Raw genomic sequence first — 26,409 nt, 5'->3', positions numbered from 1 at the left:
AATATTCACACACCTAAATTGCTATTTAACTTTAAATGCACTGATGTCACATTTGTGTTTGGCACAAACCATTTTGCTATGAAAATACCGATTGGGTATAGAGAGAGTCGGTTAGTTCTGAAAACCACCATTTCATCACATATGCTAGAAAGTCCAAAAGTCATTTAGGATCCCCGTGAAGCTCTGGGAAAAGGCAAGCTGATGATAATTAACAACAGTAACAGCTGTTTAGGGTTGCCAAGAGCATGTTTGCTTTTATTTTACTATGACTTGTTCAAACTTGAGCCTTAAATTAATGGTGAACAGAAAAGAATCTTTTAAGAAAGATTCCCACAATGAGATGGAACCTTACTCAGAAGCAGCTTTTATCCCTGGAACCGCCATCTATTTAGTTGTATGAGTAGGAAAACACTAATCTGTAGTTTCAAAATAAAAAACACGATTAATTCATTTAGCAAACAAGAAAAAGCCGCTGCCATGCAGAGAACATAGTCAGCTACCATAACCAGAGGTTGAAGATCTGATTTTAAACATCAATGGGGCGGGTTTAAAAAAAAGTATTTTATTCAAGGCAATTTCATCAGTACTGCAAACATTTTATATCAATTGCTTTCTTTTAACTTTTCGTTGTGAAACTTTTTAACCAATTTTTTGACATTTCCATCCTTTGTCCAGTTTAATTGGTAAAATGGTTTATCTTGATGAAAAAAATAGTACTTGGATGGATTAAAAAGATAGTTATTCAAAAGAAGTATGAACTTGAGAATCAAAATTAACTAGTTTTATCATTTTGGCAGCAAAACTCAGCCACACATTAGTGTGTGAATGTGTTTTTGTGTGTGGGTAAATGAGACGGTGACTGTAAAGCGCTGTGGGCCTTCTAAGAACGTAGAAAAGCGCTTCTTAAGTATGCGCCACTTATCGTTGTACCATTTCTGTTACACATTATTTTACTGAAAATATTACATTTGGCTTTTGAAGCAAATGTTATAAGCTGAAAAGTTTTTTCATTTACTAAGGAACCACTAGCATTTCAGTGTTGTGCGTGTCCCATTTTCTTTTCATCTTGCAGCAAAAACACAAAAGATTTTAAGAAAAAAATTTGTTACATAGAATCATCTTTCATTGCTGACATTGTCCCTGTCGTCTATTATCACGTCTAGTTATTTTGGTGCACAATTTTTTAAAAAGATTACCTCCGTGTTCGCTCTCTATTTTTTTTTTTTGGGTGTCATGCTCACCAGCTTTATACTTTGTCGGACATTTTTAGTCCAGAAGCAGCAAAACTAATGGGATAAAGCAATGTTTTTCCATGCAATATATAAAACTGACAAGTGTTTAATCCTTTGATGGTAATGAGATACAAAGATTTGACGGAAAATTAGTAAATAAATAATATAATTAAAAGAACAGTCACATTCCACCACCCATTAATATTATAAGAGTCCAAAAGTTTTGGTTCAGACATTTTATCTAGCTTTGATTGTTGGTAATTAGCCTGCATTTAACACTTCCATTAACCATGCTACTGCAGATTTCATGTTCATGCTTGCAGACTAATGATATCAAATGAGCATGTCCTCCTGCAGATTTGCTTGACTGAAACAAATCCATTCTAGTGCAAAGATCCTGCTCCAAATTCCACCTTCAGAGGTTTTGTGCAGACTGTTTAGTGTCTGTCGATTAAACAACAAATGGTTGCTGAAAGGGTAGTAGGTCAAATTGCTGTTTAAGTGGTCGAGTTTCTCTGCTGTACAGCAAAAAGTAATGTCTTTAATAGTTTGTATTTTAACAGAAGTAGCTTTCATATGAGATCCTGAACTCACCGGCCGCTTTCTTTGTTACATGGACACTTGTGCTTGATTCCTGCCTACCAAATGAATGGATGTTCCTTTTCTCACTTGTGTGTTCAGGAGAGATCTTTGAGCTCAAAGCGGAGCTCAATAGTGACAAGAAAGAGAAAAAGAAGGAGGCTGTAAAGAAGGTTATTGCATCCATGACAGTTGGCAAAGATGTCAGGTATGAAGGGGAAATGGCAAAAAAAATTCCCCCTGTTTCGAGTCTGTTCTCACAAAATGGTTTGTTCCTCTCTCAGTGCTCTTTTCCCAGATGTGGTAAACTGCATGCAGACTGACAACCTGGAACTGAAAAAGCTGGTCTACCTTTACCTGATGAACTATGCTAAAAGTCAACCTGACATGGCTATCATGGCTGTTAATACTTTTGTGAAGGTAAAGCTCTAACAGTACTCAGCAAGTGCTATATAAAAGAAGACGTGGGTAATTTTTGCAGGTTTAATAGTTTTTGCTACTTGTTTTGAAAATACTATAAAAAGAAGTGCATACGGTCAGTTGGATTGGCACCAGCTGTTATTTCCAACACATCACAATAGTCCCACATAAACAGTACAACAATAGAGGTTAATGACGATGTCTAGAGTGTGTTCTTGTTCTAACATTTAACACAATGAGGTCACAAACCTTTTCTTCTGATATAACTGCTGGGAAAAACAAGACTATCAGAGCTCTTTTCCTTCAGATTATAGTGGACAGAAACATTGTTTGATCTAATGCCTATTTTTTTAATGGCTAGGATTTGTCTATTTTCAGCTGCTGGTCTGTGTGGTCTTTAGTCATTTAGTACAGGGCTCCAGACTAACTTTTTTCACTAGGAGCACAGTGGCCCCCAACTGAAAATTTTAGGGGCACAACCAGAAAATTTAGGGGCGCATACTGTAAATCAACATTCTAACCAAATCTACTAATTTCCACTGTATTATGAATAAATACTTTAATAATAGATGCAGAAATTACAATGCGCTGTTTCAAATACAGTGTCACATTTTAATCTGCACTTTTTGAAGATGCAACAACAGGTACACTGACAGAAGAAGGTAAACTGTAAAAGAACGGGCGATGTTCACTGGATATCAGAACAATCGAGATACCTGAGATCAGAGAGAGGCTCAAAAACTGATGGAAATTTATCTTGGTGACACCAAATAAGTGCAGCCAAGACGCACAATAAGCGTGTTTGAGATCACCCAGGTGGACGCAACGCTGTTCAGATCACCTGGGGCCTCATTTATAAACGTTGCGTACGCACAAAAGAATGCGTACGCCACTCTACGCAATAGTTGAGATTTATAAAAAGCAAACTTGACGGGAAAATGTGCGGTCCTTCACGCAAGCTCTGACCCAGGCGTACGCACAAAAATGGGTGAAATGAGAAACGGCGACACCGTCGGCAGATGGAAGAAACACGTGAAAGTGAAAATGACAATACTGCCTCTCAGAAATAACATGAAGACTTCACAAAGCAAGTCTTACAATTAACAGCCTACATGAACACCCGTTTGATCGATCAGCAGTGAAACAAATAAAAAAAATCAAACGAAAATTACAACAGAAATTCAAATGAACACTTATTTGCAAAAAGAAAAGTGAAAAATGTTCTGCAAAATTGCCATTTTGTGCAATTCATCCTCATAAATAATATAGTTAACAGAACGAAATAATGTACAAAACTGATATTCCCGTCAATGTGTCCGTCTGGCGGAGCAGATATAGGTGCAATCAGACAGACAGATGGATAGAGAGAGATGCATTAATTGTCCACTAGGGAAAGGTATTTTCATAGTAAAACATGTCTTCATAAGCTATGGAATTATGGTATTCATGCATATGCCTTTAGTTTGTTTTATTTTTGATAAAACAATGTATGGCGTATGTCTCAACCATTCAGAAAGCAACAAGAAATGACATTTGCGCTGATCAATTTCCCATTTCCACGTCGATTATTACCGACATCTGTAGCTTGTCAGATGTAATTAAATGGATGGAAATAAAATGCCCCATCACAGTGCGTAATGACGCACAATGGCTGATCTTGCGCTCTTAGAAGATGTGGCAAATGTAAGACTTCGGAGTGAACGCATCTTTAGACAGCAAGAAGACGTGCTGGCAAACGAGGACGACTGGCTTGTGAGCCGGTTCCGACTTCCTCGAGCCGTCCTGTTGGACCTCTGCAGGCTTTTGGGGGTGTGTCACCCGGTGCATCTGGCGCATCGGCGTCCCCCTGCGCCTCAGTCACCACTCCAGTAAGGGATTCCCCAATTCTTGCCGCTTGTCTCTCATTAAGAGGGTTCAGCTCCGGTGTCCCCCCCCCGTTGCAGACACACTCTGCTGGCGATGCAGCGCCAGACTTTTTTTTGCCTCGACTTTGATGTCCGACCATTTCTTTTTTATTTAACCACGGTCCTAGGTTGTGAGGCTACAGCATTAACGGCGTCTGCCACTCACGTGGCTTTTCGGCATTAGTAATGCCCACACTGTGCCCATCATATATCACTTTTCTCCTCTTTTCCACCTCGCCAACGATAAATTCTACTTCACATTGAGTGAAGTTACGTTTTTTTCATTACCTCTCGGTGTGTGCCATGGTTTCGCAATCAATGAATATTCATTTGTGGGCGTTTCACGGACTATTTATGGGCAACTATGGGCGTGTCATGAGGCCGCAAAAGCTGCGCTGCATTTAGAATTGGTTCTGATTTATTAAGGGAAAGATGCGTAGGATGTGCGTGCGCACGGTTTTATAAATCTGAATATTTCTGTGCGTACGCACGTCCTATGTTTCATCCGTACGCCACTTCTGACGCAAATCCTACGCAAAGTTTTATAAATGAGGCCCCTGGTGTGTTACATATATTTTTGTTTTTGCTCCAACATCACATGTCAATCATCACAAAAATATCAGGAGAAAGGGGCGGGAGCAGCAAGGCCCCAACCTACCGAACGCAGCTGGAAATTTAGTACTGAACTGACTGAAAGCTGCCCTTTAACTACAAAACAATGCATTAAGGGACATGTGTCCTGATGGTTTTTGTAGTTAAATGAGAAATTGAAATAATTTAAAATACCAATTGATTAAAAATAGGCTACATCCATTACAAAACATTCAAATAAATATAAAATATATAATAACACAGATCATACTAAAGGGGAGAGGAATATTAAAACTAAATTGAACTGAATTGAACTTCAACTTCCTGTTCTCCTTCAGTCTCGCTGCAGATTCGCCATCAGCCATTCATCTCAAACACGTCTATCCTTGCATTTTCACCGCGTGTTTTAAGTGCGTCTCGGACTAAACCGTGTTGTTGCTCGCACGTGTTTAAAGTTCAAGCTCTGTTAGCTGTCACGCATGTAGGTGTGGGACATTTATTCTCCTCAGCTGACCCGACTCCCGCTGGAGCGGTGTGCTGCCGTAACAGCCGTGCATAAACCGTTTGGTTGGGGGGATGCGACGCCGCGCGCTTAACCGTAACCCCCGTAACCTACGGGTCCCAGAGAAAAGTTCAGCACGGATATTTTTTAATGTATAAAAAATATGGAGGGTGGGGGAGGCAAATTTACTGGTCGCACATGTGCGACTGGATGTAAAATTCAGTCGCACACTCTCAAATTTTGGTCGCAAAATGCGACCAAATGGTCGCAGTCTGGAGCCCTGTAGTATGTAGCTTTTTTGAATCATTAAAATGAAGAGCAACGTTATCAGTCACTGGTTAACCTTCCTGATTTCTGTCATCAGTCTGGAGAAAATTCCTTCAAGTTTGAGATTTTTGTGTTTATGCAGCGTTTTATGATTCAGGAAAATGCTACGTGGAAGTATCTTCAATGAACTGCATTTAAGAATGTTTTCATATGCGATTACTTTCACCGTTTAGGACTGTGAAGACCCTAACCCTCTCATTCGAGCGCTTGCTGTTCGTACGATGGGTTGCATTCGCGTGGACAAGATCACGGAGTATCTGTGTGAACCTCTGAGAAAATGTCTGAAGGATGAAGACCCTTATGTGAGGAAGACAGCTGCTGTGTGTGTAGCAAAGCTCCATGATATTAATGCCCAGCTGGTGGAGGATCAAGGTTTCCTGGACACCCTGAAAGATCTCATCTCTGACTCCAATCCCATGGTATGCTGTCTGTATGTACCTGCTTGTAGTTACATTTGGCAGATTTCCTACTCTTCTCTTTTTAGAGAAACCTCAACTCCATTTCCTTGATCATTTTTCAACATGTCTTTGTGTAAATTCCTTGCTTAGGAAAAAGAAAGTGTTTATATAACATTTACTTGTGTTTGGTTTGTCTTTAGGTTGTAGCAAATGCAGTTGCAGCTCTTTCGGAGATCGCAGAGTCTCATCCCAACAGTAATCTTCTGGATCTGAACCCTCAGACTATAAACAAGTTACTTACAGCTCTTAACGAATGCACAGAGTGGGGACAGATATTTATTTTAGACTGCCTGGCCAATTACACACCCCGTGATGATCGTGAGTCCCAAAGGTACATGAATAATCTTGACAGTATTTATCCTGGATGTCGGTTTGCTTACATTGAAAGGTTATTTCCTCACTGTCCCTCTCATTTCCCATTCTAATCTGCCAGCATCTGTGAGCGAGTCACCCCAAGGCTGTCTCATGCCAACTCAGCAGTTGTGTTGTCAGCAGTGAAAGTTTTAATGAAGTTCATGGAAATGCTGCCAAAAGACTTGGACTATTATGGCACTCTACTGAAGAAGCTGGCCCCTCCTCTGGTCACACTATTGTCTGCTGAGCCTGAGTTGCAGTATGTGGCACTTCGAAATATCAACCTCATTGTCCAGAGGCGGTAAGTTTTAGAAAAGCTCTTGCATCCAAGACTTCTTTAACTGCTTAGACATGTTGTTTGGAATCTGCCATATTTAGGCTACACACCCAATTAACCATTTTTGTCTTTAAGGCCGGAGATAATGAAGCACGAAATGAAAGTTTTCTTCGTAAAGTACAACGACCCCATTTATGTCAAATTGGAGAAGCTGGACATAATGATCCGTCTTGCATCTCAAGCCAACATAGCTCAAGTAACACACTTTGCTTCAATAGTTAAAAAATAAAATCAGACGGTGCTTCTGGAGAATCTAGATCTGGTACGTAACAGAGGTGTTTTTCTCTCTTTAGGTTCTGGCTGAGTTAAAAGAGTATGCCACTGAGGTGGATGTGGACTTTGTTCGCAAAGCCGTCAGGGCCATCGGCCGCTGTGCCATCAAAGTGGAGGTGGGCGGAGATGATGCATGATAGTCATTACTTTGTCAAAAATATATTTACCTTTCCAACACGCACACACACTAACGTTCTTTTTAAGTAAAGTAAAAGTAAGTTAAGTGCCGATTCAGACACCAGGTGGCTCTGTTTCTAAAAGACGTTTAAGCATTTAAGTCATGTATCTTCTGTAGTTCAAAGTTTGCAGTAAACTGCTAAAAACAAAAAAAAATAATAATTCTGTTGTCATTTTCCTACCTTAAAGTAAATATTTATGCAGTAGATGTTTGTTTTTAATCTGTTAAACTATGATATTAACACATTTTTAAATGTTTATGCATTTTTCTACACAAAAGATTTTCTCTTAGTCTGTATTTTTGTCTCAAGCTATAAAGCTCAGACTTTTTCCCCCATTGTACTCTAGCAATCAGCAGAGCGCTGTGTCAGCACCCTGCTAGACCTGATCCAGACCAAGGTCAACTACGTGGTACAGGAGGCCATTGTGGTTATCAAAGACATATTCCGCAAATACCCCAACAAGTAAGAGTTTTCTGCAACAAATATAAACATTCTAATAAATCTTCATTACCTCATTTGCATGTTTAAAATCTGAAAAATACTAAATGTTGTTTTAATGTTTGTAAATTGACCAGTTATTTCTGCTCCAGAAGAAAAAATGTGTGTTTGACACTTTTAAGGGTTTGGAAATGGTCAGAAGATAAGCTTTAGGCATTAAGGACAACCACCGTTTATGTCTTGCAGACACTAATTCACTTTTTATTTGTGAACTGCAAATGAAAAGCTACATTTATAGAAATGACATGTGCAAGGGTTCCTCAACAAGGACATTCGTTGGTAAAGGGCAGATCTTCAGAGACCTCACCTCAGCTTCATCCTGTCAAATATAAGGCTGGTTTGCTTGGAGTGTGACCTCTATGTTGATAAATTCATGTGCCAGACACACTTTCTCCCACACAGCGGAACAATGTAATCATGCATTTGAGAGCCCCCAAGTTGCCAATGCCTCCAGCTTAGTAAAGCTCATGCCTTCAGCTGAATGAGTCACCATTTAGTTCAACTTGTTATTTTCTGGTAATTGAACATTTGTTCCTGCTCTTATGTTCTTGTGCAATCGTTATGTAAATTGGGACTCTTTAACACTCATTTTATGCAAATAGGAATGAATGAATTCACTTCAATGTGCTGAAGGTCATTTAAGTATATCGCTGGTTTAAACTTAACTCAAATGTATTGTGTTAGGGTTTAATAAACAGCAATACGAAGTTGGGTTTTGCCATTAGATTTTTTATCAGAATCATTCAGATTTATTAGGTCCGGATGGATTGTTTTCTTATTACACACCTTGATTGACAACAGCTCAATCCAACTCAGTCAAGTTTTACATTTTTGTTTAACAAATATTTTTCATGGTTCTGGAAATGTTTTTACACCACTCTGAACTTTTAGTAAAGAAAATTTTGAAAAAACTTACTGCAGGACAGATTTTGACAACCAACAGAACAGAAATAGCATTAAGGGAAAATAAATTGGTGCGTTTTTCTTTAACCCAAACATTTCATTCTGTTAGTAATGATGGACTTTAGAATTGCATTTTTTTTTGGCTGTAGTGGCATACAGCTTTTCTTTTATGTTTGGATCTTGTGATATCAATGCTGCATCTGAGGCCATGTCATTTAGCCGTGAATCTGTTTCAGATATGAAAGCGTGATTGCTACACTCTGTGAGAACCTTGACTCCTTGGACGAGCCGGAGGCTCGTGCTGCTATGATCTGGATTGTTGGAGAATATGCGGAGCGCATCGACAATGCTGATGAGCTGCTGGAGAGCTTTTTGGAGGGTTTCCATGATGAAAGCACTCAGGTTTGTTTGTATTTTATTGGACGAATAGTAAGAGCAGCTGTGACATTTTGGCCCCTTTGTAAAATGTATTATTAATATTAATCATCTACCAGAATTCTTCTAGCCCTTGTGCTATCTTGTGGGGTCCAGATGACCCCACTCCCAATGTTAACGTGCCTTGGAGGCACGTTAACATTGGGAGTGGGGTCATCTGGACCCCACAAGATAGCACAAGGGCTAGAAAACAAATTCTTTTGCAAATGATTTAAATGACAAATCCATTGTTGTCCTTGAAAAACCATCTTTTGGACAAAGGCGTTACAGTAACTGAATCACTTCAGGCTTTGCTGCGTTTGCTCACATTGGGAAAGAAGAGGCTGCATTTTTGTTAGTTCAATTCAAACTTGATTAAGGACGGCACATGAGGTGACCACGGAACAGTAACACACTGTTCCCAGATAATTCATTGATTTCCATTTTATTGTCCTGTAGGGTTTTCCTCTCACATGAAGGGGCTCTGGTGGATAAGAAAAGCTTTAAGCTGGAAACATGTTGTTCTTTTATTGCTGTGTGAATGTGACAATAATGGAAAAGTTGAGGTTTTATTATGTCGTACACGAGTTGTCAAAGTTTACTCTGTTTATTTTCGTGGTCTTCAGGTGCAGCTGCAGTTACTGACGGCAATTGTCAAGTTGTTCCTGAAAAAACCCACAGAGACACAGGAGCTTGTTCAGCAGGTTCTGAGCCTGGCCACTCAGGTGAGGAGAAGAAAGCCTTTGCAGTTCACTTCATACATTTTTAATTCTGCTAATCGTAACTCTTAAGTGCTTTCATTATTTATGTATATTTTTATTACTTTAAACAAAACAAAAAAAGTCAAATTAAATAACTTTGAGTAAGTCGTGGCTTTTGGTGTTTGCTGAGCAGATCCAAGTTTTTCAGAAGCTGCAGCGATTTTAAAGCACATCTAGCTCTAACGTACATAAAATGCATAATAAAAAAATAAAAAAAATAAAATTGCATTTGCAAAACATTATGATGTTGGTAGGTGAGGAATCACACTGGTCAGACTTAGTCAGCATAATAAATACCAGTAAGTCATTACAATCAAAGACTGTTTGATTCTTGTCAAAATATAAATCCGTGTCTTTCCCATTAAATATCAGAATTTTTCCCCACTATAAAAACGTTGGTTAAGGTTCTCATTCATCCAGGTGATCTCTTAAAGTCCATAGCAACTAGACTTCAAATCTAAATGTCGAAACATTTCAAGGAAAAAGATTTGAAATCCAGAGTTTATGACTCTATAAAAAACACGTTCACTCATTATACCAAATGTGAATCCACAGCATTTTGGAGCATATGGACTATAAAACATAGGAAACCTTACTTTTTTTAAGGTTGGTACAAAATGCGCAATAAAAGATTTTCACACAAAGTCATTATTAAATCTATTTTTCTACAGGATTCCGATAACCCAGACCTGAGGGACAGAGGCTACATCTACTGGCGTCTGCTCTCCACTGACCCTGTAGCTGCAAAGGAGGTGGTTCTGGCTGAGAAACCCTTGATCTCTGAGGAAACTGATCTGATTGAGCCCACTCTGCTGGAGGAGCTTATCTGCCACATTGGTACTCTGGCCTCAGTCTACCACAAGCCTCCCAGTGCCTTTGTTGAAGGCAGCAGAGGTGTTCAGCACAAGAGGCTGCCTTGCAGTGCTGGATCGTGAGTGATGCTTCATATCGTTTTAGAAAACAGAAAAGAAACTCTTTACTCAAGTCAAACGAGCATATTGACCTTAAACTTTTCCCTTCCAGTTTTTAGAGCAGCATCAAGTAGTGCTGACAATTTTCCTTTTTTTTTTTGTATCCCCCACCTCTTAGTGGCGAGAGTGTGGACAGCCCGGAAACAAGTTCCACAGCTGGAGTTTCGGATGCACCACCTGCTGTCATCCCATCCCAGGGAGATCTCCTGGGAGATCTTCTCAATTTAGATCTCACACCAACAACCACCGGCCCGCCCCCACCCGCTGTCTCTACCGGGATGCAATTGGGCGCCATGGACCTTCTTGGAGGAGGACTGGACAGCCTGGTATGTCTTCTTCACACCACTTTTTTCCTGTAAAATGTCAGGATCAGACATTATGTTGTTGTCTTCATATCAGCCCATAATATGTTCTACATTTGGTCTTTTGATTTCAAATGTGTCTTGAAGTTCTATACATTCTTTTTTTTTTCTTCCTTTGTTTAATGCTGCACTTGCAGATGGGAGATGAGTCTGAGCCGGTAACTTCATACAGAGAAAGGGCATGATTTATTATTTTCTTTATTAGACCATTATACCAAATCGCTTCTAAAGAGCTCATATTCGCTTATGCACAGCTTCAAAGTGTTTAGAAACCTCAAACAGAGGAGCTGTGAAGGTTTCTCCACTTGGTCAGTTAATATTTCTGTGTAAAATGTCAAACAAGTTGGTCTTTCAACATTTATGGTTTGCAACATTTGTCAGAGTCCCTGAACATTTCCCCACTTCAGTGCTCAGTGATCCCAGGGCCAGAAACTGTTGGTGGCTCCGCTACATGGTAAACTCTAAAACTGCCACTCAGTGAATTCGTACTGATATTATTATTATAATTATCAGTCTCTTATGACATCCAAAAAGTGTTGTGCCATACAAAGAGGAAGCTTCATATTATGTGAATAGTACAAATTTTGTGGAAGGGATGTGCTCTATGCTCGCATCTGTGATGGTGCTGTAACATCCCGACACCTCGAATGATCCTGCCATCAAAGGTGTTCCAAGTATATTCTGATCAGGTGGAAAAAAAGGGGGAAATTTCCTAATCAGGAAATTAAAAACATGCTTAAATTATTTAGGACTAAGAGGTAATCTGCAGTCATATAAAGCTGTTGTATGGTTGTGCTTTCTGAATATAGTAGATTATAGTGTAATAGTTACAGTTATAAAAATAAAACATCTGCTGTCCTTTTTATTGATAGTCATTAAAGCGTTTGTAGTATTCAAAGCACTGAGTGGGTGTTTCATAATACGTACTTCAGAAGGACTCGATCTTAAATTTAGATGTTTTCCCTCTAAATTGCTTCCAGCAGACACAGCTTTTACAGTATTTCTGCATTATTTTTTTTAATGCACCCAGTGACAACACTTTGATACTGAATTTGACAGTTAAGTAGAAACAAAAACTCTCAAAAGAAAGACAAGTGAGTTAGTTATCCTCTTGTAGTGTTTGTTTTGACCACTAATGTTATTAAAAATAGGGGTTTGGATGTTTGTGAACTCTCTTGTGTTTGGCCAAAACTGTCACAATGAGACAAAAGGGGGAACAATTCCTTAAGCATAATATGGGCTCTTTCACCACTGAAGTTTAAATAGTATCTTTTGTCCAGCTGTCTTTATGTTTTCATTTGTGTATCTTCTTTTGGGGGATAATCCTTGAGTCTGTGTCTCATCTTTGGACTCTGATCTGTTTCATCTTTTAATCAGCCGCCCGTTCCCCTGCGGACGGACACTCCTCAGTCACCCCAGATCCCAAATCAGTCCCCATCACCCACAGATTACAGCACTTCTGAGGTCGGTCCAAAGGACCATGCTGGACCAAAAACAGCCAGCACCAGTCTAGAACCCAACTTCCATAGTCCTGTTGTTCCACTGCACCTCTTTGAATAGTCCTCCACAGATATAATCAGTGCCTGTTTGCACCTTGGTGTTTTGTGCATTGGTAGTTTTTCCTCTACACTTAGATGGCACTTTTAGTAAATCACACTTATATTTTGTGAGTTTTTTCATGTTTCTGTGCACATTAGTTCAGTTTTGTCACTCTGGAAAATGAACCTTTTGTTGCCGCTAAAATTATTTATCAGCACCTAAAAAAAATCTGTTTTATTTCAAGAAAAAAACTGTTCTAAATTGCTTAAAACCTAAAATGAATGAAAGTGTACTGACGTCTTTTCCCTCTGTTGATATAGTAAACCCTTTGCTGTTATTGATCACTAAAAGCCTTTTCTTACAGTAGATGTTTGCTTTCGTCCACCCATCCTCTTTAAACCTGAAATAATCCTTTCTAGCATATTACAGCTACACTGAACCTTTTTTTTGTGATTCTTCTCCAATCATAGCTTGGTGGAGACCTGGGAGGAAATCCTGCGGTAAGCACATTTTGTCTTCTAAAAGTGATGGGCTTTAGCTGTTTGAAAAGGAGGTCAAGAGTGTGACACGCTGGTTTGTGACCTGCAGATAGGAGCAGGTTTTGGTGCGGCTCCAGCCGCAATGCCAGCATCTTTCGGGGCCCCCGGCAGCGGCGGTCTGGACGACTTGTTTGACCTTGGGAGTGGAGTTGGTATGCCTATGGGCGCTTACAGCCCCCCCAAATCTGTGAGTTATTAAATTAGTGTGGGACATAAAAAATAAATAGCATATCATGCATTTAAAATAACTGCTGTTTTCTTATCTTTTTTTTTTCTTTAGGTTTGGCTTCAAGCCATGAAAGCCAAGGGACTTGAAATATCAGGCACTTTTGCCCGCCGTGCTGGAGTTATTCAGATGGAGATGACGCTCACTAATAAAGCAATGAGTGTCATGACTGATTTTGCCATCCAGTTCAATAGAAACAGGTACGATCATGTTTGTTCAGCAATTTTTTTTTTGTGCTAAATGCTGGATTAAAACATTTTCTGACACTTTTTCCTTCTGTCTTTGTTCAGCTTTGGCCTCTCTCCAGCTGGTCCCCTCCAGGTTCTTACTCCTCTCAGCCCGAACCAGAGTATTGAAGTGGCTCTTCCCCTCAATACTTCTGGGCCTGTTATGAAGATGGATCCTCTCAATAACCTTCAAGTAATTTTCAACACTTTTAACTTCCAGACACTTGAATATCACCATTTCATTGCTAACACTTTTTGGGGTTTACCCAGAGTAATGTTGAGAATTAAACAGAAATATCACAGCTTACCTAGAAAATTGGCAAAGTAATACAACTAATATTAATCTTTTTTATTTTTTATTTTAAGATGTTGGAACATTTGTATTGTAATAAAATATATATTTTTTACAATTTTTCAAATCTAGACAAAATAAAATTAACCCTTCTTTTAGTTTCTCAGTCTGTGAAATGAGCTTTTATTTTGATATCTTCCCATTACATAATTTAATAAAAACAAATGTTGGATTAAATATTTTTATTAATAAATTGGAAAGCATACATTTTTTTTTTTTTTTTTTTTTTTTTTTACCTTGTCCTGTCCAACAGCTGGGCAAACAGATGAGAGCTGAGGGCCTCTTGTGTTGGACATATTTTACTTTAACAAGAGGGGTTATTAATCTTCAGACAAACCAAAGGTATGTCTGAATAAACCCCTTTTGTAATTGAGGCCAAACTTTATTAATTTCAAACATGTTTGAAGATCTTTGGTGTTGGACCGGACGGAAAAGGAAAGAGGGGAAGAAGAGAGAGGGATGTTAGAGAGAGGGGGGGAAGGAGGGTGATAGTAGGAGGGGAAGGGGGGTAAGACCATGAAGCAGCATAGAGCAACAAGTTTACTGGTTGTTAATCACCATGGTAAGGCTCAAATGCAGTACAAAAAGGGCGGAGCCTGTCCACACACACACCCAAGTGTCAAACACACCTGCTAGTTGCAAAAATGGAAAGCATACATTTTAATAAAGTTATTTTCTCTGTTAGATGAACACTAAAACTTGTACAAGTGATAATTACAAATTAAAACGAGGTGCTCAATTTTGATAAATTTTTTTACATAAAATGTAATAAATAAACACAATGTTCTTGAATATTACTAACAGAATAAAATATTACAAAAGCAACATAATATAACAAACAGAATATTTTTTAATATTTTATTTAGCAACTATCTGGCCTTCCTAGGCTACAAACCAATGGAAATTTCCGAATCCAAAGGTTTTAGTTTTTTTTTTTTTTCAGTTTGGTCAAAAAGCCGTGCAACACAATAAGGATTTCCAGATAAATATTATGTATTGAAAGGATATAAACACATAAAGGTGAAGCTTTTTTTTCTTAACCTTTGCCCAATGGTCGACAATTGCTATGTGCAGCTGTGTAGAGAAGATAAGATTGTTGAGGCGGGTGATGAAGGTGTGATGGTCATCAGTGGTCTCACAACATATGCTTCCTTCAGTTCTCCTGTCCTCAGCAACTCCACTAAGCTTTAATATATTTTTAGACTGACAGTGATGCCCTATTATATTACTTAGGCAGTTTTTATGCATTACATCAACAGCTGCTAAAGTGGCAAAACACTTAAGGAAATTTAGATGCCAGTTTGAGAGTCTTGGTTGTTGGCAGCTGCCTTTTTAAAAAATAAAACAAAACACTATATTATCTATCTAGCCTCAGTGTTACGTTTAGGTGACTGCAATGCTTTTCACAACCAAATGACTTTTGAAACTAAAGTTCTGGTTAAAAGAAAAATGCCTAGAAAATGCCCATCATTGATTAAAGGATGTTGTGTAAAACACCAAAGCAAATCTGGCAGCACCTTAAATTACACATGCTGTACATTTTCTGGTGTTATACTGTTTTACTGATTTAGTCATTTGGATTCCTCTCCATACAATTTCATTTAAAAAAAAACGTAATTCCTCTCATATTATTCTGGTGGCATTTTAACTTGGCAAGTGCATCATGATTGCTCTGTCACTTACTAATGAACATGTAGCAGCTATATACGAACCACAATCTGGTGCTTTTACTTTAAATTTTTATGACAAATCCAGACCTGGTCACACCAAGTGCCTCATTTAAAGCTGCGCATATAGACTTAACGTACATCAGCATGCTGGTACTTGAATTGGTGCCATAGCAAGAGAAGAGCTAGAAGTAACTACGGTATATGTGATTTGCTGTTGTTTGTCTATATCTTTTATTATTGTGAATTGTTTAGTAGTTAAGAATTGTAAATGTGTTTGTCTTGTTTAGAAATGATGATCATATTGCCTTCGTGTCTCATCACAGCTCTTTATGTCGCCTCTCTGAATAAAGTCAAAGTTAACATCACTGAAAAAATCCCCATTATGCTAACCAATGACGCCGTATTCGTGTTTTTTAGTACAAGAAATCAACAATGCTACTGATTGTTGCTGAATTCCTGTTAACAAATGTTCAAAGTGAAGCTTTGTGTGTTGTTTTTTTTTCCATTCCTATATTTCACCTGAGAATTAGATGCAGGGATGAATTATTCATGAACCATTCTTCTCACATCCACTGGATGAACCTGTTGTCCCTTTCCCATAGTGCTTTGTCCAACATACTAATCAGTATACTCCCTGCAACTTGTCACTACAAACGCTTCCTCTGGAAAATGTGCTACTGTGGCTTGAGCCTTCGGAGCTGAAAGACGGCTTCTTTTTAAAGCTTAAAAATAGTGTTTTTTAGCTAAGATTTTAGCTTAATTTTACTCATTTTTCATCATTTTAGTTTTAGATTTTGGAAATTCTGATCTTAAGTTTTCAAAGACTTGCATAGTGTGATTCAACATAGAGAAAGTCAAATGGCATCAAAGAGATTGTGTTTTATTTTGCCAAAAGGGTTTGACAATGTTGTAACCGCAAAATAACAAAGGGAATGTCATCCAGCACAAATTCTTTGTAGTTGTAGCTTAAATTTTTTGCTTAAATCTTCAGGACAATTACATCAGCTGTATTCCAGTCAAGGACCTCTCTGTCTGCCTAAACAAAATCATTAATGAAATTATAGGAAAAACCTCTAGTTCTGCTGCACCCTCTGGTTCCCTGTTTATTTATTTTTTCCGTTCGCTCTTTTCTAACCAACATGTGAGACCTTTATGGTTTTAGGGAAGCAAGACAGAATCCTGAAATATGTGGTATAAATGTTTTATAGATTTTTTTTAATTATTATTGATTGTGTAAATCAAAGCGTTTGCACTGAAACATTGTTTAAATGTGAAGGGCATGTGGAATTGCGTGTTGGTTCTCCTGCTGTTTGCCTCTCACCACCTCAATAGATGTAATCCATCCCACAGGTGGCTGTCAAGAACAACATTGACGTATTCTACTTCAGCTGCCAGTACCCCATCAGCATGCTGTTTGTGGAGGACGGGAAGATGGGTGAGTGTTTTCGCACTCAATTGCTTTACTTAAAAACCTTGAAGTCACGCTGACGTCAGCATTTTAATAAAAAAAAAAGAAGACCTTCACTGAGAGATTGATGCAAGCGCGACCGTGTGACGTAGATGTGAGTGACCAGCTGCTTCAGCTCAGTCGCAGCTCATTTTTTAACAAGTAATCTGAGATTGTGTTGACACGCTGTCCCCTTTTGACCTGTTCTGTGTTGATTTTAGGACCGCAACACAACATGATACTAAAAAAAGGCATGTAGCTTCTGTAAAAGAAAATCAATTTATAAATTTGCCAAATATATATATACATTGAATTTTTTAAGCAATATCAGTTTAATTTAAAATAGTTAAAATCCGCTTTTGTTGATTCATTTAATCAAAATGACAATTAATCATCTTCCCTGTTAATGCAGAGTTTTGAGCTCTAATGAAATAAAAAATAAAAAATTAACATAATTTTGAATGGGATATTGTTCCCTTTCTAACACCTCTAGTGGTCATATAACGAACTGCAACATTCAGTCATTTCAAATTGCCTTGAAATCCAGCAGTGTAAGGTTAGACTTTGATTGATGAAAAATATGCAGAAATTTGAGTTCCAATAAAATCAAAACGCCTACAAGTAATATGAAAACGCAGCATCAATGAATGTTGCCATGAAAAATGAATGCACAAAAACTCTTTAAAACCTGGCTTGTACATCTGTATGTTGTGATGTAAGGTTTAACATGCTTGTCAAAAGGATATTGTTCCTCTGTGAACATTTCTTTTGGTGATCATTTATAGAACTGCAACATCTGCTGCTTCTGGTTTGGCTGTAAAAACCAGAACAGAATGTTTGAGCTTGAGCTAAATGCTGAACTACTCTCAGGCTGGAGCAAACATTCCAGAGTCTAAGACATGAAACCTGGTGTTTTCAACTGAGCGGGAAAATGTAAATTTAACTTTTATAATCCATCAATGCTTTGCAATAAAGATGAAGAAAAAAAAACAGTTCGGGTTTAATAGTGTAAAAAAACACATTGTGGTGTGTGCCTTTTCTTTGGATTCATCCTTCTTTTCATCCACAGAGCGACAGATTTTCCTCGCTACATGGAAAGACATTCCTAACGAAAACGAGTCCCAGTTTCAGATCAAAGACTGCCACCTCAGTTCAGGTAAGGTGGCATGATTAGAGAAAAAGGCGCACAGGCTTCCATCCAGCTGAGCCACTTTCTGCTTTAAGAAAATCCAGACAGATCAGTTTGTTAATAAAGCAGAATTAGAATTTATAGGACTCGTCCTCTTTCATCCTCATTTAAATGTAATAAGTTAGTTTTGCAGAAATGTGAAGGAAACTGAGCAGGAGAGGAATCTGTAATGGCAGCTTAATGGAGAGTTCCAGCAGCAGACTCTATTTTCTCTGCATGAACAAAGAGAGTATTTCACGTCCTGCTGAGGTGTAACCGACTGATGCTGAAGAGAAAGGTTTGTCTCAAATTAGGGCCTGTATCTTAGTTGGAGTTGGTCTTCAGGGTGAAACATCTTTCTTTTTTTTTAGTGGTCTAGCACATTAAAAGACAGTTTCTTCTGACAGCTTTAGGACATGACCAGAGTCTGTGAGGAGCTTGATAGTACATTTTTAAACTAACTGGAGCAGAGCTGTCAAACGCATTTATTTATATATTTATATATTTTCTCGACAGATGCGGTCTCCAACAAACTGCAGGGTAGCAACATCTTCACCATTGCAAAGCGAACGGTGGATGGCCAGGACATGCTCTATCTGTCTGTGAAACTCACCAACGGCATCTGGGTTTTGGCTGAGCTGAGAATCCAAGCTGGAAATCCAAATTACACCGTAAGCATTTGTTGTTGCACATGATCACAGCCGTGCATTTGCTGCTACAGTATGTACCACCCAAAGAAAGAGCTGGTGAGACACAGTGGCACCTTTTTATTGAAAACGGAAAGGCTATTTTAAGAACATCCCACATGCTGTGCACAGATTCTCAAGAAGGAAGTATAAATCTAAAGGGAAGCAGAAAGATTAATCTCACTTCTGGGTTTTTATTTATGGAGCATTAAGATCCAAGCGGGAATCTTTGCAGCCCACCATCTTTTTATAGTTCGGTTTGTTTGTTTTGTCTCCAGTGATGGTGAAAGTCCAAGAATAGAATTCACTGCAGCTTTTTTCCCTTAAGAAATCTGTCTTTGTAAACGTCAGATTTCTTATCAGATTTCATTGTAAACATCATGTAAATGTAAATGCTGCGTGAGCAGAGATTTAACTTATTGGAACAAAAAAAGGTTGTTTTGCCTCAACTGATGCAGTGAAGAGTTTCTCTTTCCTTTACCCATTTCAAGCAGATACTTGCTGGAAAGCTTTTCAAAAATACTCTTGATTTTTTTTTTGTAGCTTGAAAACTTTTAAACACATTATAAAAGTGTGTTTGTGGTTCTAAACAGTAAAAATATTCACGCATCAAGCTCTTAATATACTCGTCTGAATAAGACATGACCAGACGGATCAGAATTTCCTATTTCGTTTCAAAGAAAAGACAAAACTGAAGAAATATGATAAAGCAAAGCAAATATTACAAAAATGCAAAATAAAAACCTTTCAATGTTGAGGATTCTTCTGGTAGGGCAAAAACAATCACAAACAAAACATTATACCGATCTTTTTTGGTAAAAGTGCAAAATATGCCGGTCTGAATTTTACAATTTCAAAATTGTAAAACTAAAATAACATTTTTTGGAAAATATGTCTAGAAAACATCAACTTTTGACTGGAGGAATGGAAGCCTCGTCTTTAGTGATAAACAGGATTGTGACAAATATCTTCCAAACACGATGACAAAGAGGTTTCTCTAGTCTGTAGCTTAGGTCAGGAGTTTACTGGAAGTTTAAGCAGCCAAGACGATCCAAGAACTGCTGGACAAACTCATCAATCCAAAATTACTTATCGGGATTTTTGGTGGATTTACTGACCACCACACAAGGACACAGAAAGAAAAAAATACTCTTGGTGATGTAATGAGTCGTGACCCCAAATTCTTCTCAATCAATACAATCAAGTATTTGCTCAGCTTTTGTGATGATGGTTATGCAGTCTGACTCATCCAGATTCTGAAGAATCTTGATTTGGTTTTCGAGCTTTTAGATTTAACATTTGAAGGATGCAGGCAGGATTCTAAAGAAGCATTTGCAGTTGGAAATGTCTCACATAACAAGCTTGACTTAAATATTCATGAATCGAGCTCTTCTCTGAGGACCTTCACACATTTTTTTCTCTAATTGTCTCACTTCTTTCTTTCCATAAATAGTGTAGAAACATTTGCATCTTCCATTCTGCACTTCCTGCAGAAATGAGTTAAATGAGAGCGCGGGACAGAGCGCTGGCCGTCATCTTTGTATATCATGAATGGAGATGGATGATAAATTCCCATTTGATTGGACAGGCAGACATGACAGAGATTGATGCGCCGTAATGAGTGATGAGCATGCCGAGGCAGGGAGAGCGGCCGGCCGGCCCGTGATTGGAGTGTGTTGGCTCCTGCTGTGTGTGTGTGTTTAGCTGTTTACATGGTATTTTCTGTCCGTTCTGATTTAGCGTGTCTCTGTTTTGTCAGCAAACCGCAGGCCTCACATCTGATGAATTATGTTTGGCTTAAACATGCAGGATGAGCAATCTTGAGCTGTGACCTTGGCGTGACTCCTCTCCCTGTTCATTTCTCTGTCTGCTTTCCCTTCATGTTTTATTTATGAGGTGGCATTAACTGTCTACTTGTTTATCTCTGCTTGTCCATTTGTCACTTATCTGGACCGCACTTATTAAACTTAGAATTTTGATCCTATTTCTTGTCATCAGACAACGTCTAGAACAAAATTGTGTAGTTTTGTTCTGATATGAGGTTTTTCCTTTGGCTGAAAAAATCCCACAACTTTTCAACGTTAAATTTCCAAAATCCAGGCTGCTCTTCGGTGAAGCTGCAGCGGTCCCCCCCAGATTTCACAGATGGATTTAAATCGTACAGTCAAGACAGGACGAGACCTTCACTCATACTGTGCTGCAAGCCCAGAATGCACTTTGGTGCTCGTTCCTCTGAACCGCTGCCTGCTGCATGGTCCCTGCGCTCTGTTGGCACCGAACATGAAAGCCAAGCTGCCAAAGCCTTTTGTCAGCTGCTATTTTTAGAGCTAAAGAAGTAAAGCCCTGCCACTGGCTGTTTGCGGAGCTTGATGGTGTTTCAGAAGATGAGACCCCAAAGTGATCAGCGCTCATGTTCATCAGAGCGTACGGCTTTCTGCACGTTGCAGCAGAAAGCTCCTGCTGTGTTTGCAGAAATTGCAAAACTGGATTCACATTGTTTTACCAAGTAGCCTAAACTACCTTTTAAGAAAACTAAACTTTGCTTCCCCCAAAATATAGCAGTTAAAGGAAGATGAACATTATCTATGGGGTCATTTTTAAATCATTTGCTGTTGACACAAAACTAACAGACCCTGTAAAACATTGGATATTGATTTTTTTTCATTTTTTTTTTCCCCCCATCGGACACCAATGAGACAATTTGACTGCAAAGGGAAAAGACCCCCCCCCCCCCATTTCCAAATGATGCATTTTATTTCAGACTTTTTTCTGTCATTTACGCCTCCGTTGCCAAAGCTCTATCATGGTGGCGAGAGTGAGCTTGAAGGGCGGAGTCACAAGTTGATCAGAAACATCATAAAATAAAACTGATTACAGCAGAGTCAGACAGCAATTCCCTTTATTTTTTTAACTTTTGTCTTTTAATTTCTTCCATTTAAAACATTTTATCTGGAGAAGACTTTCGTTTGACAAGTTAAACGCACATCTCCGAGCTAAAGTACACTTTAGCGCTATTTATGTAGTGCAGGATGGGTGTGCTGCTCATCATTTTGACGTGAAGCACCGGTGTTCTCTTCTGCCATCCGCTGTCCCCATGGCAACAATGTGACCAGTGATGTTGCCTGGGTTTTTATTTTTTCACCCACCCTCCTCAGGAACGGATTCTTGATGTTGTCTGAAACTCTGTTAATAGACTCCAAAAAGCTACCAGTGACAAATATAGATGCCATTCCTGAATGCAAGCATGCAGTTTTTCATTTATTTTATTTTCAAAGGAAGACTTTCATTGGAATTTTTTTGTTCCCTTAATCTATTGTTGATTTCTGTGTGACTCTTTTCGTTTTGCAGAGCCAGTTTGTTTTATCATTTAGTTATCAATTCATCACTCATCATTCATCACACAAAACTTATCATCAGCTGAACAGAAAAGCACATTTTTAAGAATTTCTTCAGAAAATATTCAATATTTTCTGATTTGTACAAAATAAGTAAAAAGCTGAAGTGCTTTCTGTTGTGCTGGCGAGAATCGCTGCAGTGAAATGTAAACTCATCTTTTCCTCCCTGAAGATCATCTTGACAACATCTGGACCTGTAGGTCAGCCGAGTGTCGCATGTGTGAAATGTTTCCGCCATGTTTCAGCGAGGAAAGCTTTCACTTATTCGCACTCGCTCATCAAAGAGCTGTCATCCCCTGGCCTGCAGAGCTCCTCTGTCCACTTTTACATCATGATATAAATACACACACAGGCTCACCTGCGGCACTCCTACATGAACAGACAGACTCTTTCAAACCTCGCCTGACTGCAGTCTGGTCAGGATTCTTTCCAACTCAACATCAAAGGCTTGTTTTGTTTTGGAGCCACTTCAAATTAAAGCTGCTCAGCATATTTTTTTTTCTCCTCCACACCTGCACATGTCCAGAGGCTGTCAACGGTTTTCATCTGCTTGCTCTCTGCATCCTGGACCTGATGTAATCCAAGATGCTCTCGGAAATGACCATTTCTGCTGTTCCTGGCTATTTTTTTTATTTTTTTATTTTTTTTGCTCAGTGGATGTGATGAATTCACAATTATGCAAATGTCCAGTCTGCTGCTGCTCAGTCCGTGCCTGCCCATGTGCCTCCTGTTCTCAGTCACAAGTCCCTCATTATTCTCCAGCAGGAGGAAGATGGAAGACCTTGGTTTTTATCGTGTGCATAAAAAATTTTGAATTGTTCATTAATCCACACTGAGATCGCAGGTGCAGCTCAACAAATTAAATGTTCTCCTTTTTCTATATTCTGTTTTTTTTGTGGTATATCAGTACTTTATCGAGCAGTGAATCTCTTAATCATCACAGTGCTGCACTGTGCAACTTTTTTCTGTTAGTTTTTAACAAAGATTCAGCTTTACTTCTGTCCTTCATCATGCAAAAAAAAAACACTTTGCTAAAGCCAGTGAAAGATTTTTTGGTAAACATCTTTAAAACTTAAGTTTTTTCCTCCAGTCTGACAGAATCATGTTCATGGTTTCTCGTTGTTAGATGTTTGCTTCCTCTTTCTGTTATTTCCTTGCGTCTGCACTGGGATTATAACTAAATTATCAACAGCCCCTGCGGTTGAACTCAAGTGCTGGGGTTCGAGATCCTCTCAGTTGCCGTGTTTGCACCGTGGCTTCTGCACGCCGTCACATCTTGTTGATGGCAGTGCGGCGGTCTAAATGTTGCTAGCAGCAGCAGCATGCATTAATAAAAAGCCTGGAGTGTGCTTTCACACGGCGAAGGGAGGCTGCAGCGGCGACTGCTGCACTCTGCTTTTTTCCAGACTTCAAACTGTAGTTACCGCTGCTTCCACTGTCACCTCATCACATTGCAGGTGAATAACTAATCACCGCAATTAAGATAATGGAGCAAACATCATAATGTATTAGTGTCACTGATGCAGGGAGAGGAATTTGAGGCCTGAAGCGACTGAAGGCAGCAGCTTCTAATCACAGAAATGGAGGATTATTGAATATAATACTTCAATAGGAGCAGCATTAATGCAATATCGGATTCAATGGAAGGAATAGTTTGAGAAATCTGGTGCTGGCTGGTAAATGAGTGAATGACAGAGGAGATAATGAAAATGTTATCTGTGTTAAATCCACAACTTTCCCAGCACACAAACTGTTCTGCCAGTGTTTTTTTTTTTTTTTTTTACATTTGAATGTAATTCATTGTGAGAGCAAGAGGAAAGTGTGCAATCTGTTTCTGCTCCCATAATGAGCTCTACATTATTGATGTTCCCAATTGTTAAGCAGCTTGTTTTAACCGTGCAGCACTTACTGACCATTTATCACTTACATTTTTTAAATGGATGATGATCAGTTTTCTACAACTTCATAAGAGTTCAATCAGAAGCAACAAGAGTAACTGCCTTTTTAATGTTTTGTTAAACCACTCTCCATTTGTAGAAATTATTAACTGCAGGATGACAGACTTCATTAAATGTGAAAGCTTTTTCCGATTGAGACTGGCATGAAGGAGTGGGCAGACTGCCTGGCCGGCCGGCCGGCCTCTAGTGCACTTCTGCATCTGTGCTCCTGTCTGTGCTGTTTGCACTTGAAATGACCGAATCAGTGATGTTTCCATTTAAAGTTCCTGTTTCCTCCCGTGTAGAAGAATATGGAACGTGTGTCTTGGTGAAAGGTGCATTCAGTCGATAAGCTCATTCTGAAGCTCCTCGTGAAACTATGTTTTGTGTTTTAGGTTGGACTTTTTCTTCTATTTTAGGTCTCACTCCAATAATCCTTTGATCATAATTTCTGCAGAGCGGCAGGAGTTCATTAGAAATGTTGAGGGTGGGACTGTTGGCGAGGAGTAAGCCAACCCATCATCCATCTGTTTGCTTGCTCTCCCGCTAGCTTACAGCCCCTCACATCCGAAGCTAACATTACTGGTGCAACAAAAATGGCGAGTGATATTGGAGCTATCCAGCCGTACAGTTTTGAGCCAGATAGCAGCACAAATGAGGAAAACAGAGATGGATGTACTTGTCTGCAAGTGGATACATCAGAATAGACTGGAGCAAGGAGCTTGTGGCTTTCTGTAGTAGCTTCTACGTCACACAAGCTTTTTCCAATGGCATCTTTGCATCTGCTCCTGATTCACAACGATTTGAATAAAGAAAGATTCAGCAATGCAATTTTAAGCTTAATTCTCTTAATATGTCCTCCAGCATGAGAAAAATGCCACAAGAGTATGTTAAAAGCACCAAAAACACAATGTTTATTGGAGTGGGTCTTTCACAGAGATTGAAGTAACGTAGTTTTCTCCTAGACTAAGCATTTATTTGTCTGCTTTTCAGTGATGTATCTAGTAAACGTTTCATTTAAACAAACCATAAAGACGTTTTCCCATTCTTGTCTCCCTCAGATTTCTCTGAAATGCAGAGCTCCAGAGGTTTCCCAGTGTGTGTTCCAGAGCTACGAGGCAGTGCTGAAGAACTGAACAAAGACCTGAGCATCCATCCATCCATCCATCCTCAAACACCACCTGGGACTTCCTGTTTGCTGGTTTTTCCTAAACCTTCTGCAACATTTATCTGTGGTGTCTGAATGTGGAATCCTTTAAAGTCTTCATTTGATCTAGTTTTGGTTCCCTCCTTCCCCCTGTTAAGCCCATTGATGTAAACAGTTCACTGCCTCTCTTCATTTTTTTAATGAAATAACTCCAGTTTCAGCAATTATCTCAGTTATCAGATGTAACATTCAAACTGGCCTGAGCCAGCCTCTAAAGGCACTTTGAAGCCCAACGACTCTGCAGATTTCATGCTATTTTTAGGATCTGCAATCATCATGTGAATCATCACTTTTTCCTTTTTATTTAGAGGTCATTTGAATAGAGGGTTGGAAGGAGACTTGCACTCTTACGCTCTGCCTGCAGGATGTGGATGATGGCTGTGCAGAGGACACCCACGTGCTTCGGCTACACTACTGTTGTCTTTATTTTATAGTTTTCTTTAGTATCTGTGGGGGGGAAATGAAACCTGACCACTGCTTTCCTGTAACGTGGAATGACTTGCGTGTGAGTGGAAACTGTTGGTGCGTGTTTCTTTCAATTTTACAGAGGTATCTTGACTTTTATAGCAACAGGTGCTCATTGACTGGTCTCTGGTTTAGTTCTTCTATGCTTTATTTTGTGTCTTCAGTTTTGTTGTACATGTGACAAAGTAGGAAAGCCCTTGAATGGAGGATTTTATTTGCAGCAGCTTTTAATTTTTCTCCAGATCTTCAGAGTAACTCCTCTGAGTTCCTCTGACTAACAGGAGATGAAGACCCCGGTGACCAAATGCTACACTGGCTTGTTACAACCTGAAAGTGAAGGAAAAAAAAAATCTCTCAAATTGATTTATTTTGTGAATTGCCACACTTCACCTTTGTATTTGAATATTTCTGCGGATCACTACACAGAACACTGCATTCTAGTGTATGTCTATGTGGGAGAAAAAGGCTGTATAAAATCTGGTGTTT

At 39.0% G+C, this 26,409-nt stretch overlaps 1 protein-coding gene across 8 annotated transcripts in view; it reads left to right on the top strand.

The window, feature by feature from the left end:
- ap1b1 (adaptor related protein complex 1 beta 1 subunit) overlaps positions 1 to 26,273 on the top strand; it is a 28,757-nt gene extending 2,484 nt beyond the window's left edge. For 3 of the 8 annotated variants that reach the window (XM_011479147.3, XM_011479148.3, XM_011479149.3), the window contains exons 3-24: positions 1,914 to 2,019; positions 2,096 to 2,231; positions 5,729 to 5,974; positions 6,154 to 6,344; positions 6,447 to 6,668; positions 6,780 to 6,900; positions 6,998 to 7,093; positions 7,503 to 7,618; positions 8,794 to 8,959; positions 9,598 to 9,696; positions 10,404 to 10,663; positions 10,822 to 11,029; positions 11,203 to 11,223; positions 12,443 to 12,529; positions 13,075 to 13,104; positions 13,193 to 13,330; positions 13,424 to 13,569; positions 13,660 to 13,789; positions 16,969 to 17,053; positions 18,135 to 18,221; positions 18,750 to 18,904; positions 25,313 to 25,430. In XM_011479147.3, coding sequence (XP_011477449.1) covers positions 1,914 to 2,019; positions 2,096 to 2,231; positions 5,729 to 5,974; positions 6,154 to 6,344; positions 6,447 to 6,668; positions 6,780 to 6,900; positions 6,998 to 7,093; positions 7,503 to 7,618; positions 8,794 to 8,959; positions 9,598 to 9,696; positions 10,404 to 10,663; positions 10,822 to 11,029; positions 11,203 to 11,223; positions 12,443 to 12,529; positions 13,075 to 13,104; positions 13,193 to 13,330; positions 13,424 to 13,569; positions 13,660 to 13,789; positions 16,969 to 17,053; positions 18,135 to 18,221; positions 18,750 to 18,904; positions 25,313 to 25,387 — 2,921 coding nt within the window. In that variant the 3' untranslated portion in view covers positions 25,388 to 25,430. Of the gene's footprint in view, positions 1 to 1,911; positions 2,020 to 2,095; positions 2,232 to 5,728; positions 5,975 to 6,153; positions 6,345 to 6,446; positions 6,669 to 6,779; positions 6,901 to 6,997; positions 7,094 to 7,502; positions 7,619 to 8,793; positions 8,960 to 9,597; positions 9,697 to 10,403; positions 10,664 to 10,821; positions 11,030 to 11,202; positions 11,224 to 12,442; positions 12,530 to 13,074; positions 13,105 to 13,192; positions 13,331 to 13,423; positions 13,570 to 13,659; positions 13,790 to 16,968; positions 17,054 to 18,134; positions 18,222 to 18,749; positions 18,905 to 25,312 lie in introns of all 8 variants that reach the window. The other 5 variants (XM_011479146.2, XM_023958455.1, XM_020705920.1 and 2 more) reach the window with 5 other exon arrangements.
- Positions 26,274 to 26,409: the final 136 nt, after the last annotated feature.

This window comes from Oryzias latipes, chromosome 9 (assembly GCF_002234675.1).
Source record: "Oryzias latipes chromosome 9, ASM223467v1".
NCBI lineage: Eukaryota > Metazoa > Chordata > Actinopteri > Beloniformes > Adrianichthyidae > Oryzias > Oryzias latipes.
Note: the sequence above shows the minus strand (reverse complement) of the source record. Positions and strands in the feature narration are given on the sequence as shown.